General features: G+C 39.3%; 1 protein-coding gene across 1 annotated transcript in view; it reads left to right on the top strand.

Moving 5' to 3' along the window:
* The window catches only part of LOC146317702 (solute carrier family 22 member 23-like), a 55940-nt gene that overhangs the window by 32307 nt on the left and 5826 nt on the right, over window positions 1–17807 (top strand). Inside the window, exons 4-9 of the mRNA XM_084731968.1 lie at window positions 3449–3617; window positions 6274–6401; window positions 11142–11244; window positions 12096–12331; window positions 14876–14908; window positions 17404–17527. Of these exons, the coding sequence (XP_084588094.1) occupies window positions 3449–3617; window positions 6274–6401; window positions 11142–11244; window positions 12096–12331; window positions 14876–14908; window positions 17404–17527 (793 nt within the window). The remainder of the gene's footprint in view (window positions 1–3448; window positions 3618–6273; window positions 6402–11141; window positions 11245–12095; window positions 12332–14875; window positions 14909–17403; window positions 17528–17807) is intronic.

Raw genomic sequence — 17807 nt, 5'->3', positions numbered from 1 at the left:
TGCTTCATAATGCACCACTTATTTTCAGTGTTAGACGGGTCTGGACTGCTGAAAATGTCTGGATGGAAGCATATGGAAGCATATGTTGCTCCAAAACTTGTATGTTATTGAGTATATTAAGTATTTGCCCACAAAGTTGTGTGGTGAACCTCACCCCATCCGTGCTTGTGAACGACTCAGCCTTTTGAGTATTTCCCTTTAATATCCAATCATGATACTGTCATCTGCTACTAGATAACCTGTTTACCTGTGGAATGATTCAAACAGATATTTTTGAAGTATTCCACAACTTTCCCAGTCTTCTGCTGATCCTGTCCCAACTTTTTTTGAAATGTGTTGAAGTTATCAATTTCAGAATGAGTGTGTATTTATAAAAAATGATAAGGTTTTTCAGTTTGATCATTAAATATTTTGTCTTTGTATTATAATCAATTGTCGAACAGTATTTGCAAATTTTAATCTTTAACTTTATATTTGTTATGTCAGCGTGTACTGTCATATGTCTGTCAGTGTGCGTTAGCAGTTCTCCACAGTTCACCACAGGATGTACTTTTTTTCCCCGGTCACAATGCAGTGGCCTGTTCAGCGCACATGACGTCTTATAGGCTACATAACCGAAGAATTCAAATCCCATGCAGTTCGTAACCAGTGAACCGTTGCTTTTCTCCCAGCAGCACACAGAAAGGGGGTCTTGAGGTTAGTTGGTTCAAACTCAGCAGGTCTTGCACCCATCGCCCTGCTCTCAGCTCATTGGCTTTGTCATTCCAGCTGCGATAGTGTCTGTGAACAGAGAGCATTATTCATGTCCTCAGAAGGGGGCAAGTCCTAATTGAAATTCCGGTCTTTTCCACTGGAATGAAGCGGGGCCGCTGACACCCACTGTATTATGCTGGCCTTGTCACCTTGAAAGGCCCATCTGGAGACCGTCCACATTCCTGGGCAGCAGAAAAGACCCACTGGGAAAAAAAATAGTGATGTACAACGAGAAGGGATGAATGAAGCGGGACAAAAGATTTGGGAAGAGCGAGAATAGCAGCATTACAGTACTGTTCACCCTGTACGGTTTGATGTGAAGCCATCCCCTCCACTGCAGTAACTAAAGGGCTGGACTGTCTGTGGTTGCTGGCTGCCAGTGTGGTGTGCATGCTAATGGCTGGCTGAATGAATCAGTGCCATTCTGATAGAGGAGAATTGAGTACAAGGAACCTCTTTCTAGTTAGTTCACTCTCACAGCAGCCTACTGTCTTGGTCTGTCTACTGTCTCAGAACAACAACTGTACACGCTGATTTGTCGCCTTTATTTAATGTCAGAACATATGACACGCATTGAAGCTCTCAAAGTAACATTGTTTTTGACTCTAGGACATATTGGTGATTTTACAATTAATCAATTATACAAAGCAGTTTTGAAAATGTCAAAAAAAAATTGTCAGACATTTCCCACAAATCCCACAATTTCCCAGAGCCCAGGGGGATGTCTTTAAATGGCTTCTTTTGTCCAACCAGTAGCCCAAAACCCAAAGAGATTCAGGAAATCTTCTCATTTTAGAGGCTGAAACCTGCAAATGTTTGGAATTCTTGCTGTTTAAGTGACATAATCATTTTAAAAATTTATCAAATTTTGATGGAATTTTTCATAAAAGTTTCCAGATTAATTTTCTTTTGATTAACTAAATACTCCAGCATTAACAATGGATGGAAATCGTTAGGATTTTATCGATATGGATATCAATACTGATAATACTTACTGATACAATGCTTACTTACTAAACATACTATATATTGATTCTATTCATCATAATTTGGTGCAAAAAATAAAGATATAAGTTACCTTTATTGTTTTTAGCTGCATTTTCTTTGTGTATTTTCATTATTATTATTCATTATTATTATCGTGTATGTTATGTTACATGAATACTGATAGCATTGTCATTTTTCCAGGAGCTTATCAATATTTTGCAACTGACCAGTCAGGAATAGGTACCGGTTTAGTATCAGTTCTCGATACCCACACCTAGAATCAATTGGTGCACATTTCCACAATGTTATTTAACAGGGATGTGACTGGCTCCAGTGCTGGTTTAGTTTAAAACAAGTGTAAACTAATATCAGGTGTTTTTTAGTGTTAAAAGTCACAGTATTACTGTAATACAGTAGTCATCGATGTACAGTGACTTGGGACTTGTGTGTGTGTTGCATCGGAACAATGTACACGTCTGTTCATGAGTCTCATCATCACTGTCAGGATCCATGTTCTGGCCTGTCTGCCTCACCTAGTCAGAGGTGGTGTTCTGTTTTGATGGTTGATTCATCAGCTTTGCCCTGTTTCTGTCAGCATGAGGAGGAAATCAGCTAACGTTCAGATCTCACGTTCTATTTACATAAATACTCCCGGGTCAGGTTGCTGCAGCTATTTGTGAATTCCTTACCAAGTCTGTGTGTAAAGTCTTGCCTAAGTTCTTAACAACTAGCTAGTTTCAAGCTTGTGATTTACTATATTCAAACTTAAGAAATGTCTTAGCTGGTAAAGAACTGTAGTAAAGTTTAAACAGGTTGCTAGCTCACCTGTAGTGCTGTCCAATCGAAGGAAATCAAATCTGTTATCTGTTACTTCCAAAAGGTACAGGAGAAAACAACGCTGCAATGTCGATGCTGTATTACTTTGTTTTATTCACACAGTATATTCACCCATGGATCTAGATTAGACAGATTCAATTTAGTGAAGAATGAGTGGGAAATATCAAAACGCTAGCAAACTAGCTAATCTACATCAGTTACTGCTAGCTAGTTAGCTTGCATTTTGCCAGTATTAGCTGATGTGGCTATATATGAGTCTCTTTTACAGGTCCTGCTTCAAAACCAACTTCAAAATGCTGCACAGACAAACCTAGCCTAAGTGCAGGAAACAGAAATGGAGAGCATACCTTTTTGCACAGAGCAAAAAGGTATGAGACTAAAGAAGTAGTTTGACCTGGCTGTTACTGAATGTCAGTACTTGGCGAGTAACAACTAACCTCTACTTCAAGAATTATTAATAAGAGACACTCTGCCGCCAACAGCGGAACAGTCAGCACAAGCCATCGTGACACTGGTTTATTGTAAACTACAAGTGGAAACATGACAGACTAAATCATCATCAGAGAACGAACAGATTAAACAGATAAACAAGAGGAGAGAGACACAGTAAACAACAGCTTCTGATCTCACAGAATCACAGTGGGCGTCACAGGTGCAATCTGTTTTAATTTAGTGATTCGTAACTGTTCACTTAGCTTGAACTAACAAAAAGCTGGTGGGACTGGCCGGTGTTATATTAACAAGAAATCTTGAAATTCGGTATTTGCCTTGTCGCCACACATGCTCATTTTGCGCCTTTGTCTGTTGCAGAAAACCTAATAACACATGTGCTCTCTCTTTCTTTGCTTCTTCTCTTTGTTCTCTCTGCCAGGGATTGAGCTGTGCCTGCCAGGATGGCGTTTTTCCATGACTATGGTGGCCAGTTTTGTGGTGCTGGGTGGTCAGCTGCTGATGCCGGGGGTGGCCTACCTCTGTCGAGACTGGCAGGTACTCCAGGCCGTCATCATCTGCCCCCTCCTGCTGATGCTGTCCTACATCTGGTAAGGAAAAGCCCAGAGCATCTGCTGCACTTTGGCACAAGCCCGTCTTTTGTTTTTGTTGTTCTGCTGAAGTTTAAATGTGTTTTTCAGTTCAGATTCTACACAAGACTCTTCTGTTGCTGAAATATGTGGTGCCATCTGCAGTAAAATTCAAGGTGTTAGATTCTAAGCAACCGGTGCTTTTATTGTAAAGTAAAACCCTGTTAAACCAGCAATGCTTTTGCAGATTTTCTCGAGTTAAACAAAGAACAGGGAAAGGTCTTACCTCCAAGGACATTTTCCAGCAGCGAATTCCCAGTTGACTTAAAAGTAATGTCTTCTCACTAACTCATTTGACCTCTACAGTGACTGCAGTCCCTTTTGCTAAAGCTCAGGCAATAAATACTTATGTATTCACTTTGATTTATTCTACCGTGATGTACTGTGCTCCACAGCACTGCTGATGTGTACAACGCAGAAGGAAAGCTGAAGAAAATCGAGGAATATAGATTTTTATCACAGAGTATCAGAGAGCTTGGCTTTCTTTAATGGTGTACCTGAAAAACAAAGGGGGTTTCCACTCAAAAACACTCAAAAAGTACTCACTGAACTGATCAAACGTCAATACTGGTGATATCATGCACCAGAACCGATGTGGGATTGATGGGGATTTCCACAATGATTCAGTGCAGGAGTCAGAAACCATAAAGGGATAGTTCTGATTCTTTGAAGTGGAGTTGTGTGAGGAACTTATCCACAGTCAGTGTATTGCCACGTAAAAAAGGCCAATCTAAAGATCCAGCCTGTTTTGTAAACCAAACCAACCAGACTTCATTGGCGAAATCAGTTATTTTACCTTGCAGAATACTGGAGTTGCTAGTCTACTGCTGCCTCCATCAATTAGTTGGTTTATGTTATTGTGCGACTTTAAAACTGTAGTTCAGAATCACTGAAGTCACACAGTAACACAAACCGATCGAAGCAGCAACCAAACAGCAACTTTGGTATCCTGTCAGGTAAAATTAGTGATTTTGCTAACAGAGTTTGGTTGAGTGAGTAAGAGCGATACTTGGCTTTTATAATGCTGGTTTCCTTTTGGAAAAAGTTGTCTAACAGCAAGCTTAAAGTGGTGAAAATACTCAAACAAAGGAACTGGCATGCTCAACTTGACTGTCTTTAATATATGATCTTTTTACATACATCACTGTTACATTAATGAATAAAAAAGCTGAACTCGAGGACATGAGGCAGTTGTGAATCTGATATTTCACACAGATGTTATTACTGGACATTGGACAGTAAACTCAAACTAGCTAACGCATGTCCACACAGCACCCACTGCTGAGATAGCCTACGCAAACACATCAGTGAGCTTGAGTCAGCCTTCACAAGAGGATTCTGGGAATTTCAAAAACATGGACCCATGTTGACTTTTGATTAAGCCAGACAGTGTCTATGGGTACAAATTGGATTCATCGCTGATAAGTGGCTGACTCTGCAAATATAGAAATAAGAGCTGATTGGGCTGAGGAGTTCAACGCTGCAGGTGATCCAAGTGTGCTGATTTGGGAAAACAAGAGCATGAATCATACTTTTTTTTTTTTTACTTGCTCAGACATCTGTTCCAGAGAAATTCAACCGACAGAGGCAAACGTGGCATTGTTTTTGCTGACTGTCTTCAGGGCAACATATTTTTGCGAGGAGAACCCTGACCGCTCAGAGGAATGTGTGCCACATCTCGCAGTACCACTACCAGATAATAGAGTGTAACAAATGAAAGCAGGGCAGTCACATGCTCGTTTATTGTTCCCACTGTTAAGACATCTGGTTAGGCGAATGTGAGACACCTGTTAATGGTGTGTAAGTGTGTCTGAGAGCCTGTTTAAACCTGGTATTAAAATACATCCTGCGTGATCCGATCACAAGTGGACAGCTCTGAGTACGTCAGTTCACACCTGGCGTTGTGTCTCCAGCTGTGTCTCCTGTTAACTCTTTATTTATTATTAGGATACAGTTCTACCGTGGGGCGCTACAGTTTTATAAATGAACTATGATCGGGACACTGCACCTTCTTATTTTTTTTTAAATGCCATGTTTTCACATCACAGATGACAAAGAAAGACACCAACAGAGTCACAGGGCTTAACAGATAGAGAGCATAAGTGTGCAACCCTGTACACCACAGCCCAAACATGCAATTTGCATTACACTGAACCAAATGGAAATCAGACAGCGTGTTACATGTGTACTGGCAGGACGTCAGTTGAGTAGGCAGCCCTTCAAATGTGGCCCAGGACACATTTGCATACACACTGCTGAAAGAATGTGGTCACACGCAGCCCAGACTGTCCTCAACGCATCTTGGGTGTATTCACACCTGAACTTAACGCTGTGCACTTGTGATCAGATGTTGAGACCGTGTGTAAACAGGCTCGGGGCGAAGCTGGAATGGATGCAGTTTATCATCTCAGTTTATCATCACAGTTTTCTTTTCTGCATTTAATTCAGAACGTGTTGAAATGACACATTGATTAACAAAAACAAGATTCAATACTGTCAACCCTGATTAAGAGAGAATTCAAGCAGCCTTTGAAAAAAAAAAAGACATTAATTTCGTTTTGACAAATTTTTCATGTCTTATTAACAAGGACATCCCCCATCTTTTTTTTTTTAACAGGATCTTCCCTGAGTCACTGCGTTGGCTGCTGGCCACTCAGCAGTACTGCCGCTCCAAGTGGATCATGGGACACATAGCAAAGAAAAACCGAGTGAACATGGAGCTCGACGCTGACAATATCCTCACAGGTAACAAATACACTGACACATTTTGGAGAAATCCACATTAAATAACTGCTCTCTATATTTTGATATTATGATTGCTGTTTGTTAATTCTTGTTTTTATTTAGTAGTTTTCCTGATATATTTGCTGTAGTATCATCCTTCAAGCTTTCTTTGTTCTTCGCTCTTGTATCCCCCAGCTGTTCTTTCCTAAATAAGCCAGATTGACAAGGTTATATCAGTTTCCTGTCTGGTTACCATAGTAACCGACCACTCCAGAGGTAGCAGTGGGTGTCGAACATTACATTATGACACTCTAGAAGGTTCATTAATTTCATTACAGCCTGGGTGGGTGGACATGAGCCGACACGTCGGTGTACGGACAGCAGATGGACACAGGTCAGGCACTTTGACCCCGGGGTTAACTGTGTCTTTACTCTCAGACCTGCCAGAGGCAAAGAGGCAGGGTGAACTTTGCTGTTCTTTAACGTCGGAGCGGATTGCAATTGCATTAAACTTTAACTGTTTGCTGCGGTATGCTTTCTCTGTCTTTCTCCCGCTACTGTAGTTATCAATACATTTGGAAAAATAGTGCCACTGCTGGGAACAGGCTCAAAGAGGAACCACTCAGTGTGAAATTGACTGCACTTTTTCAGAGCTCAGAGACAGTGTGCTGATGCAGCATTGAGGAAAGTACATTGCTATAGACATTAATTCATCTACTCTTGTTTTTATAGTAACTGGCTGTCCCTGACCCTTACAATAATATCTCCTACTTTAAACTGTTCAGCACTAAATACAATGTTGGGTATTGAAAGTTCCTACTGTCGCTGTTCTCTACTTGCACAATGTCTGTTTACTTCCTGTCAGCGCAACAGTTAACATTACCACTACAAACTTAGCTATTTTCCATCCTTAAGTTAGTTGCTTCACTTTTCACAGTTAGGTTGGTGCATATTGTTAAAAGTAATTACAGTTAATTTTGTATATAGTGTTTTTTTTAGCATCTTAATAATCACCTTAGTGTCTTCGGTAACCGTTAGCAATGTTAGCTAGCTATTTAGCATTGTCATCTTCGTTCAAACTCGACAGAAACAAAACAAAACTCACTGAAAACTTCTTGGCGGGTCTTTCCCCTGCTCCAACAATCACCTGTGGTTTGGTTCAAATAAATCCTTTATTCACTGTGTTAGACATAAGAGATGAGTGAGGGGGGGGTGGACATCGGAGACCCACTGGGAGGAAAAGGCATGTAGAGACAGAATATTTTCACACCTAACAAGGTGCGTGAAAGATTTACTCTGACCAGTCATGACTTGGTGATTGTTGGAATAGTGCAAAGTAGAGCCAAGATGTTTTCAGTGAGTTTTATTTTGCTTCTGTTGGGTTTGAATGTAGATGACTGCTAGCTAGCTAGCTAACAGATATCTAAGACACGGACGTATTTGCCAACTTTCTCAGTTTTCCCAGGAGATTCCAGTTTTTCATTGCCCTCACCTGATGGCCTCCAGGGATCGCAACTGCCGTCTCTCTCCTGACTTCACACCTTGTTTTTTCCTTTTCATTATCACAAACTGTTTCTGGCAGCGTACAGTGAGTACTGTTTCCAGGCGGTCAACAATGCAGCAACGTGTGACTGCTTGTGTCCCCTAAGTAAACGAGAGACAGGGAAAAATGGAGATCCTGAAAAGAAGAATTCCTGCTGCTTATGAAAAGTTTTAAAGGAAAGGTGCCCTTTTTAAAAAACAAAAATGCAGCCTAGCCTGAAAACATTTATACAATATTATTTTCTTATTTATTATTCTGTACAAAACACAATGTCTCAAGGCTGGCAAGTGTGGATGCTAAGGTGATTATCAAGATGGTCTAAAACACTTTATGTACCAAGCTAAATATGACAAGTGAAGTAACTAACGTAAGGATGGAAAATCACTGGATGGAAAATCACTGTTTGGAGTTGAAGGTAACGTTACTATAGCATTGACAAGAAGTAAACAGACATGCAGATCATAAAACAGATATGTGACACTACATTGTGCAAGCAGAGAGTAGCAACAGCACAAACATTCAGTGCCCAGCGTTGTATTTAATGCTGAGAAGTTTAAATTAGGAAATATTACTGTACCCGTTGAGGACATCCAGTGGATAAATTAATGTACTTTTCCCAATGCTGCGTCAGCATACATACAGAGTAGCAGAGCAGTTGAGACATGACAGATGTGTGTGTAACTGCTGATGAGGTCATCTTTGGAAAGTCAGTGGAGTGATTTACATACAGTAGATCTTAGCGGGGATAGTCTTACTCAGAGGTTTGCAGCTCGGTCAGGGGATCACCGGAAAGCCTGAGTGATACCGCCGGAGATAACCTTGAGGCTGCGGCGTGGAATGCTGTCACACGCCTGAGTCAACATGAACATACATTCCCGCAAAGCCGAGGTGTGTTTCTGTGGCAACCCCGCCGTCTGATACCAAAACAGCGACCCGTGCGCCGTGCCTCGTATCACTCGCGGCGCAGGGGTGTTGGCCTCCACGACACTGTTCCTGTTCTTCTGCGAGCGTTGTCATACCTGTCTCACAAAGCAGCGGGAGACGAGTCGTGTGGGATGAAACGTGCTCATTAAAAATACATGTGGAATTTTCTGTGGTTGCAATGAATCAGGGACGTCCTTGTTTGACTCTTTAGAGAACCCAGACTGCTATCAAACTTTCCTTTGATAACTCTGTTAGTCATGATGGTATTAAGAGGAGCCTGAGGGATATATGTAAGCAGGCTGATATCACTTTATTACAGATATATTAGAATTACTGTGTATGTTTGCAGATATTTGTGACCCTTATTTTTCTAAATAGTGTGTAACATATCTTTGTGGCACTTTGTATTTTATTTAACCCCCTCCAACATCCTCCCTCACAACATTTTTAGCTTTTGTAGGTGGGTGTCAGAGGATCTTTAAGGGGAGCAAGTCAAGTTTTTCTGATCATAATTCTGCAATAAACACTGTGTTTTCTTTAGGCGCCTATTCAAAATTTGAAAGTCTCGTGTATGAGGCCAGTAATGATTGAAATATTCTGTATGATAGCCATTACCATCTTGATGATCCTCCGTGTCTCATAAGCTGTCGCAGCAGTTTTTAGGTTGAACAATATAACCATTTTTTAACCGTTTGAGAATCGATTCGGTAGCGTGTCGCACTGGTAAGTCTGGCAACTCATAAAGAAGAAAGAAAAAGTAAGTAAAGTAAAAAAAAAAAAAAGAATTTAACTATTTTGATGATTAATAATTTAAGCAAATTTTCACGCAAAAATGGCACAAATTGCTGTTTCAGCCTCTTGAATATGGGCATTTCCTGCTTTTCTTTGTTTATTATCATAGCAAATTGCATATCTTTGGGTTTTAGACTGACACCGCTTTGCATTTTGAAAAACTGAGATGGACATTTTTCACTATTATTGATATCGCTCATCTTTATTCCTTGTTGTTATTTGATAACAGCTAATTAACAAAACAATTTGTACAGGGGTGAGTTAAAATGTACTTAACGCAAGTAGATTTTTTGACCCACCCCAAAAGAAATAAAAAAAGAAATTAACGTTGAACCCTGACTAGGAAAGCCATACATCCTCTGACTGCTTCAGGTCTCTGGATTGTCGTTGTAAAGTTTTATGAGATTATCTGAGTGGTCACTATAGGGCATTTTATACAGTGAGGTCAAGTTTCAAAAAATTGTCTCACTAAAGTGAAATGGCTACTGTGGGGACTGACACCATGACACACGAATACAGCTGGGCTCATTGGGTCTCATATTTGCAGTCATACCCAATTTCAGCAATTCCAACCCCTTTTTAGTACCACAATATGCAGAAATATTCAAATCCATCTTTGGAGCATTTACCATAACGTGGTTGGTATTAATGGGTTCCTTAGGCTGGTAGTTTCATATGGTACAAGTATCTCCACTCTAGCTTCAATACTGAGCCAGCGACAGCCTCTTAAAGACAATAATGTTGGTCGGGGACGCGGACGTCCCTGCAGAGTAGATGGGGTTAGATCAAGAATATAAGATTATATAATATCCAGTGAAGTTTATTGCACCTTACTGGTTGTTATCTTGTGTTTGCTGTCACATCCTTGATAGAAAAGTGTCAGTATCCTGCCTCAGTAGATCTCTTTATCACAGGGCTTCTTTGACCAAATTTAAAGGGTAATTGCTTGAAGTATTATTTATTTTTTGTGGGGAAAAAAACTAGGCGCAAATATAACAGATTTTAGTTGAAAAAGGGACTGATTTGATTTGTTTTTGATTAGTAACTTAAATGTAATTATATCTTTTTTTTTTCTCAGTGACTGTAATATATTACGATTACATTTATTTTGAACTTTAATTACATGTAACTAGTTCTGTGTTACTCACGGGTTACTCCCCAACACTGTTCGTATTTTAGCCTTGATTTGGCCCAGCAGTTGATGACTTGCAGCCCCTACTGGCTGGTTAAAGGGAGTAAGGAGTCATAAGTCGGTCTAGGATATATATACGCATTCACACATACGCGCACACACCAATAGCATGCTTATGGCTGGTGGAGATAATAATTTACAATCTATTATGGTGAGAAAATACATACTCGCTAAAAAAAACAAGGATTTGTGCAGCATCAAAGAGAAATTGAGGCAGAACCCTATGCACATATTCAGAATGATCACTCTTTGCATTTAACAAGTATGATATTTTCCAGCTTTTAATATTAATTTCTTTGCTTGTTTCCAGAACTGCAGAGAGCCCTCCAAAAGAAACCCAAAAAGACGTGCATTGTAAAGATGGTCGGGACGAGGAACCTGTGGAAGAATATTGTTGTGCTCTGTGTCAACTCGTAAGTGTTTGTTTTATGTGTCAGTGCTTACTTATAAAACTGTTTGGACATTTACGTGTCACGTTATGCGTGTGGGAGGATCTGAGCACCGAGACGGGGGGAAAAAAGAGAAACGCTTGTGTGTTCTTGTGTGGGGTGAGGCAATGCCAGTCAGACACGCCATTTTGTGCAGCCAGGATGCCAATATTAACCTGGAGGCTCAGTGCAGCATTGATCAGTAGGCCTCAATGCTTTTGCCCTTCCATATTTGAGCTGCTCTCTCTTTTCATCTCCGGTGGGATCTCTCCTCCTCTCTCCATCTGAGATCTAGCTAGGCAGGCCCAGCTCTGGCTCTGCTTCAGCGCACGGCGTCCCTGACTCCCACAAGTCGGCATAAATTTTACATGAGCTGTGTCCTTATGAAACATTAGACAACCAGGGGAGAGGGTGTGAGTGTTTGCTCGCGTTTTGTGTATGCTTGTGGGGCGTGTGCTTGTGTGTCAGTACGTCAGTGTTTACATGTGTGTACATGTGGAGATGAGAGAAAGTGTGATAAACTTTGAACTTTCCCTCTTCCTCTTCCGTCTCCGCCCATCCTCTTCATCTTTTAGATTTGCTCGGATCTATTTTCTCTGTATCCTCTCCCTTTATGGTTTATCCCTTCCCTCTTTTTTTTTACTTACTTCACCATTCACTTATTTCTCTCCTATTGTACATACAAACCTCAGTTTTCAAAAAAGTTCAAAACTTTTTTTGTTTTTTCAGTTTGATGACTGCAGCACATTCCAAAGAAGTGGGAACTTCGTGTTTATACTTTCACCACTACTGTACTTTAACCTAACCACTGTGCCTTGTGTATGCTCTTTACCCAGGCTAACAGGCTACGGGATCCACCACTGCTTCGCCCGCAGCATGATGGACCCCGAGGCCCGGGAGACGACCATGTTCCATAACTTCTATGCAGACTATTACACCATGGCGGGCATTGCGGTGGCGTCCTGCATGGCGCTGTGCCCGGCGGTGGGCCTGATGGGCCGGCGTGGTGGCCTTCTCATGTTCATGATCATCACCGCCCTGGCATCGCTGCTGCAGCTCGGCCTGCTCAACTGTGAGTACTCTGACGAACATGTGTTCACTCATACAGGAAGTTCTGCTCTTGAATTATGATGTTTATTGGTTTTGAATATCTGGGCAAATTTGAAGAAACTCAATAGACCAAATAACTCGTGATAACTACAACAGTCACTTCCAGGTAGACAGCTGACAGCTGATTTTAAATGAGGAGACATGTAAAATTAATAAACTTATAGTGTCCCGTTTCCAATCGTAACTGTAACAGTTTAAGATTTATACTTAAACATAGTGCTTTGACCTATCTGATGTTCCTCTTTCCTTTAATAAACCACCCAACAATAACATCTCACCACATTTGGACTGACTCAGCCTGAAATGTCTCTAAAACCATTTTAATTACCCAGCTATGACTTCTGGGTCAGGCTCACAGATCATGCAGAAAAATTGTTTGTGAGTTAAGAGTTCTTGGTTGTTGTCAAGAAGAATTAAATGATGAGGCTGGTACAATTCTATATTTTTTTCTAAATGTCAAAAAAAAAAACAATCCCTGAAGATCCCGAACTAACAGACCACACGTACAAGCAAATATTGCCTACGTAGATAAAAAGCCTTATATTTTATTCCTCTTTTGGGCTCCATTATTAACCAACCTATTAAAACACAGCAGTGAGCCATGACATGTTCTTACATGACATGTTCCTTCAGTACAGTGAACACGGGCACCGATGTTGACGTCCTGTATATGTGTTCATTCATGGCAGAAAATGGTCCCCGATAACTCTGCCCTTTTTACTCTTGTTTAAGTAACATTAACTAAAAACAGCAGCAACCGGCTGTTTTTAGAAGACAGTTGAGCCTGTTTTTTAAAAATAAAACGATATATTTGTGGCCCATTTTTTAAAGCGTGTATCTTAGAGAAGTCAAAGTATTGAAATTACATGAAATGATTATTAAACATTAATAAAGACATAAAATATAGAAATGAGAACCAGTTTTATTGCAGGTTTTCTGCATATTTCTAATGAAACTGCAGTCAAAGAGAAACCTCTTTCAGAGCAGATATGATCAGCCGGTGTCCTATTAGGGCTGCAAAACATGTATTTAGTATTGTTTATTACTTTCAGCGCAATCATTTTATGAAAGGAATGATTTCAAGCTAATTAAAAAGTAATAAAAATACATTATTGGAACTTTGTTTACATGTGTAAATAGTTTTGCCTGATGTAATGCACCACTGTGGAACACAAGTCATCATCAGTTATTTTGAATACATTTTTCATTCATGTTGTAAGATTATAAGATATTAATTTCATAATATTGATTTAAACTATCTTGCTTATCCTTATCCAATAATTCAAAAAAAGTAATTATGAGCCAAACTGTCATCTTAATAGTACTGTGTCCAATTTTTGTTTTTACAGTGTTTAACATAAACTGCATGCATGAAATGCACCTCATTTACACTTGGTTTAAAATGTTATTCAGATAAGGACGGCCTGTTAATGTGATGTAAAGCAATTTGTAAATGCTTCGTAATCGTACTGTCATCAGATCTGCCTGACCACTGGAGACCAGCGTGCTTTCTGTTCAGATCTTAAGTACTGCAATGGGTTTCCATCCACAGCTAACGTGAAATATAAATTGTTCCAATTTAGAAAGCAAGTAAGTGAGAAGGCTGAAAGAGACACGCTTATATTTACTGATTATACGTCTATTCTGGTCCATGAAAGCGCTAAAAGATGTGTTATTCAACAGACCGGCATAAAAAAAATGAAAGCAACATGGGTGTAAAACAAATGATGCACAGTAATATGTAAATACACGCTGATATACTGCTATTTTTTTATACAAAGAACAGAATAACTCAATGTACTGCATTTGCTGAATTTATGAGAGTGGACAAATAAATAAAAAATACTTATTAGACAGCGTCATACAAAGTTTTCTAAAGTTTCCCCTGACTCAACAACTCACTTTTTGTTTAAATGAGTCTGGTGCTGATTTTGCTGCCTCACATTACTTACACACAGGTTTTGCTCTGAGAACAGAGATCTGATCTTAATGAGAATAATTAAAAATACAAGGTGTAAACACAAATGCAATATTATATCGTTCATTATACAGATAACCTATCCGGATGCCGGTCGCATTTTAATACCCGGTGTAATTAAGGTCTCCTGCACACATTCTGTAAACACTAACACTGAGTATGGTGACTGTATTATTTAAGAGCTTTGGTACCTTTAGGTGTTTCTAATGGAGAGTCAAACATGATAACAAACTGCTCTTTTTAGTCAATGTTTACCAAAAAAGCGCTCCAGATCAAAACAGTACACAACTCAGTTTATTCAGTTACAAATGTGCGAGACTTAATGTTTAACCCGAGTCAACACATCAAGGTCATGTTTCACGTCCCCATTTGAAGTTATTTAACAGCGTGTTGACAAGATTTGCTCAACTTGTGTGCATGTTTTTGTTTTTATGGTTCGACCGTGGGTCTAATTTATTGCATTGAGTGGGTGTGATGACGTTACTGCTTTGTGTTTCTCACTGATACATGTCTGTTTATCTCCTCTAGTGCTGGGGAAGTACAGCTACCATCTGAATATAGGTAGGATTTAATTCTCTTCTCCTTATCTGAGCTGCACTGATAAACTGATCAATAATTGAGGCTTTGATTTCATTCCACTATCATCTTTTATCAGCTTCTCATTCTTTCAGAGTATGAATTGAATTGTTTGGGCCGCTGCTCTATCTTGATGAAGTTTTACAAACTGAGCTGCATGCAGACATCCTGCAGTATTTCATTGGGCATATACAAGCCCTGCAGAGACACATAATGAAGTCCTAGATGTAATTATGGCTGGCTTTTCACTTATTTATCCCCTTTGTTTTGAAGAGGGTGAGTCTCTTTGTTATAGAGCTGAGAATCTCAGCAGCAGCTCTCATTCACTCTTCTCCTCTGTTTATCAATCTCTTTCTTCTCTCCTCACTAATCCCCCTGTGGGAAGCAAGAGCTGATCACAGAGCGGCCTCCTCTGATCCTCTTCATCTCCATCTTCAATGTGTCTTATTCACAGAAAACACTGTATTCATCTGTGGCCTAAATGGGCCATTTGGATGCGAGGCAATTCCTCAATAAGCCATCAAAATAAACATCAGTGCCCGGAAATCATAACATTTTATTGGACCAAAGTTTATCGGACCAAAGTTTATTATTCACCACTGGGTTTCTCAATGCTCAGTTGGAAAGTGGTTGGAATGACTCATTCTAAAACACACATTTTAAAATACCTGCTTCATATTACTCTAATTTCAGAAACATTTATTCTATATTCATTGGCAGAATCCGATTATATACTCTATATTGTATATTTTAGAGGTTATGCAGTTTGTGGTGTCCTATGAAAGCAGAGAAACGCCACAGTAATTTTGTGTTTATAAGAAAATTAAAACCTAATTTAAAATTTAACCATTAGTGAATACTTGATATTGACATTCAAAGCTACAGTGTGTAACATTTCTGATACAAAATGTCTAAAAACGCCAGACCTATATTTTCTATATTTTTTTCGAGTGTTGAACTTACTCTTACATCTCAGATGTTTCCAACAATAGTCAAACCCAAAGAAATTAATAATTAATTTAAAGTGTGTTTCCAACTACCTGCCAGTTGCTGTAACTAAATGCGACTAAACGTAACATTAATAAAACTTTAGTATTGCCTTGCCCATGAACAGGATTTCTGCCAGAGTTACTTCAGATAGATTTTCATCATCAGTGTTTAACTTTGAAGACAACAACTCTCATGATCCCATGCTACATATTGTTCATTTAAATACCACTGAATTTATAAAATTTAAATATTTTACTGAAATATATCTTTATGTGGTTTGAATGGCTGTTATTCAATGTTTTTAGGCTCTTTCAAGTTCAAAACTAACTAAAAAGTGGCGGGAAAAGCTGCTCAATTTTAGTCTAATTCTCAAGACAGGTGAAAAAAAAAAAGACAGCTTTAAATTCAGACACCAGAATTCATGATAAAAATTTATTCAACATCTGGGCTACCGTTACCAAGGACAGTTACCCAAGCATGAAGGAATCACCTCAATCCAATCAGGTTACTTCCTGTTACATGGGTCAAGAAATAAGAGTGACTGAAAAGAAAATGAAAAGAGTTTTTTGAAAAGTTTTTTGAAAGTAAAATATCTTACATCTTATTTACATTTGATGGTGTTCTAAGTTTGAAGTATTCAATAGTGGTTACACTGTGCGATGAGATCTACAGGTGCTCAAAATTCTAATTATTATGGCCTTTCTGTGCTTCCTTGTTTACTTAAAGCTGCAGTAGGCAATTTGAACATGCAAAGCTTTCCACCTCTGTCTCTGCTGCCCTGCTCCACTAAGCTCCTCCCACCAAATGACACACCAAACATGCCCGTTCATTTTGCTGGGCTTAAAGTGGAACGTCATGGTGGTCACCTGTTGTAACTAACTAGTTCTACTCAGCTAGTTATGTTCCAATCAGAGGAAAGAAAGGCACAAAAAAACAACACTAACAAACTGACATATACAACCTGGATGACCCTTGTTTGTATAGAATGGCTGTGATTGGCTAGTTATGTGTTAGCTAATCCTAACACTGGATATTTGATTCAGACCAGGCACAGTTTTGTAAAATAAATAAATAAATAAATACAAGGGGCTGCCTCTCACAGACACACATTTTTAAAGAAACCTTCAATTAAATATTGTTACTGACAAGCAATTGTCAAAATTAGTTATTTGAACCAAAATTATATTAAGATATTGTCTAATGAATCTTTAACACCATTTAAATTCCCCAAAAAATCCATTATATCTTCTCTGTATGTTGTTTAATAACACAGAAATGCTGCAGTATCATCTTTTAAACACAACAAATTGTTTAAATTATGTAAAATATGGTATGTTGTGCTATTTTTTGTGAGTCCTTACATGTTTGTACATGTGCAGCACTTTTACAGACTGCACAGGGTGAGTGTTAATTACCGTGTGTGTGTGTGTGTGTGTGTGTGTGTGTGTGTGTGTGTGTGTGTGTGTGTGTGTCTCCTGCTTTGTCTGCAGATAACTCAAGCACACTGAAAAACAACTTCTCTACTGCCTTCTCCATCATCGGCATGTTTTCCTCCCACGCAGTCAGCAACTTGAGCATCTTCTTCTGTGCTGAGATCACACCCACTGTGATCAGGTAAGCCCACTGAAAGACTGGGACCCTACTATGAGAGGAGGACGACGAAATGTGCAAAAATGTGCTTTTACTCATCGGAGAGGAGTGAAACAGTTGTGTTACTGTATAGGCACCTGCTACTCACACATCCACATGATTAGTCACAGATTTAAAAGTAATGAGAAAAATTGCTTGGGTTGTCAACACTGGGTTGCAGAAATTTTAAGTATCATTTTATGCCTGTTTCATGTAGTGTTTAGCTTATAATTCACTTAATACAGTGGTTGGTTTCCATTGCATC

The sequence above is a fragment of the Lutjanus erythropterus genome, chromosome 12, assembly GCF_056507025.1.
Source record: "Lutjanus erythropterus isolate fLutEry1 chromosome 12, fLutEry1.hap2, whole genome shotgun sequence".
Classification (NCBI taxonomy): domain Eukaryota; kingdom Metazoa; phylum Chordata; class Actinopteri; order Lutjaniformes; family Lutjanidae; genus Lutjanus; species Lutjanus erythropterus.
Note: the sequence above shows the minus strand (reverse complement) of the source record. Positions and strands in the feature narration are given on the sequence as shown.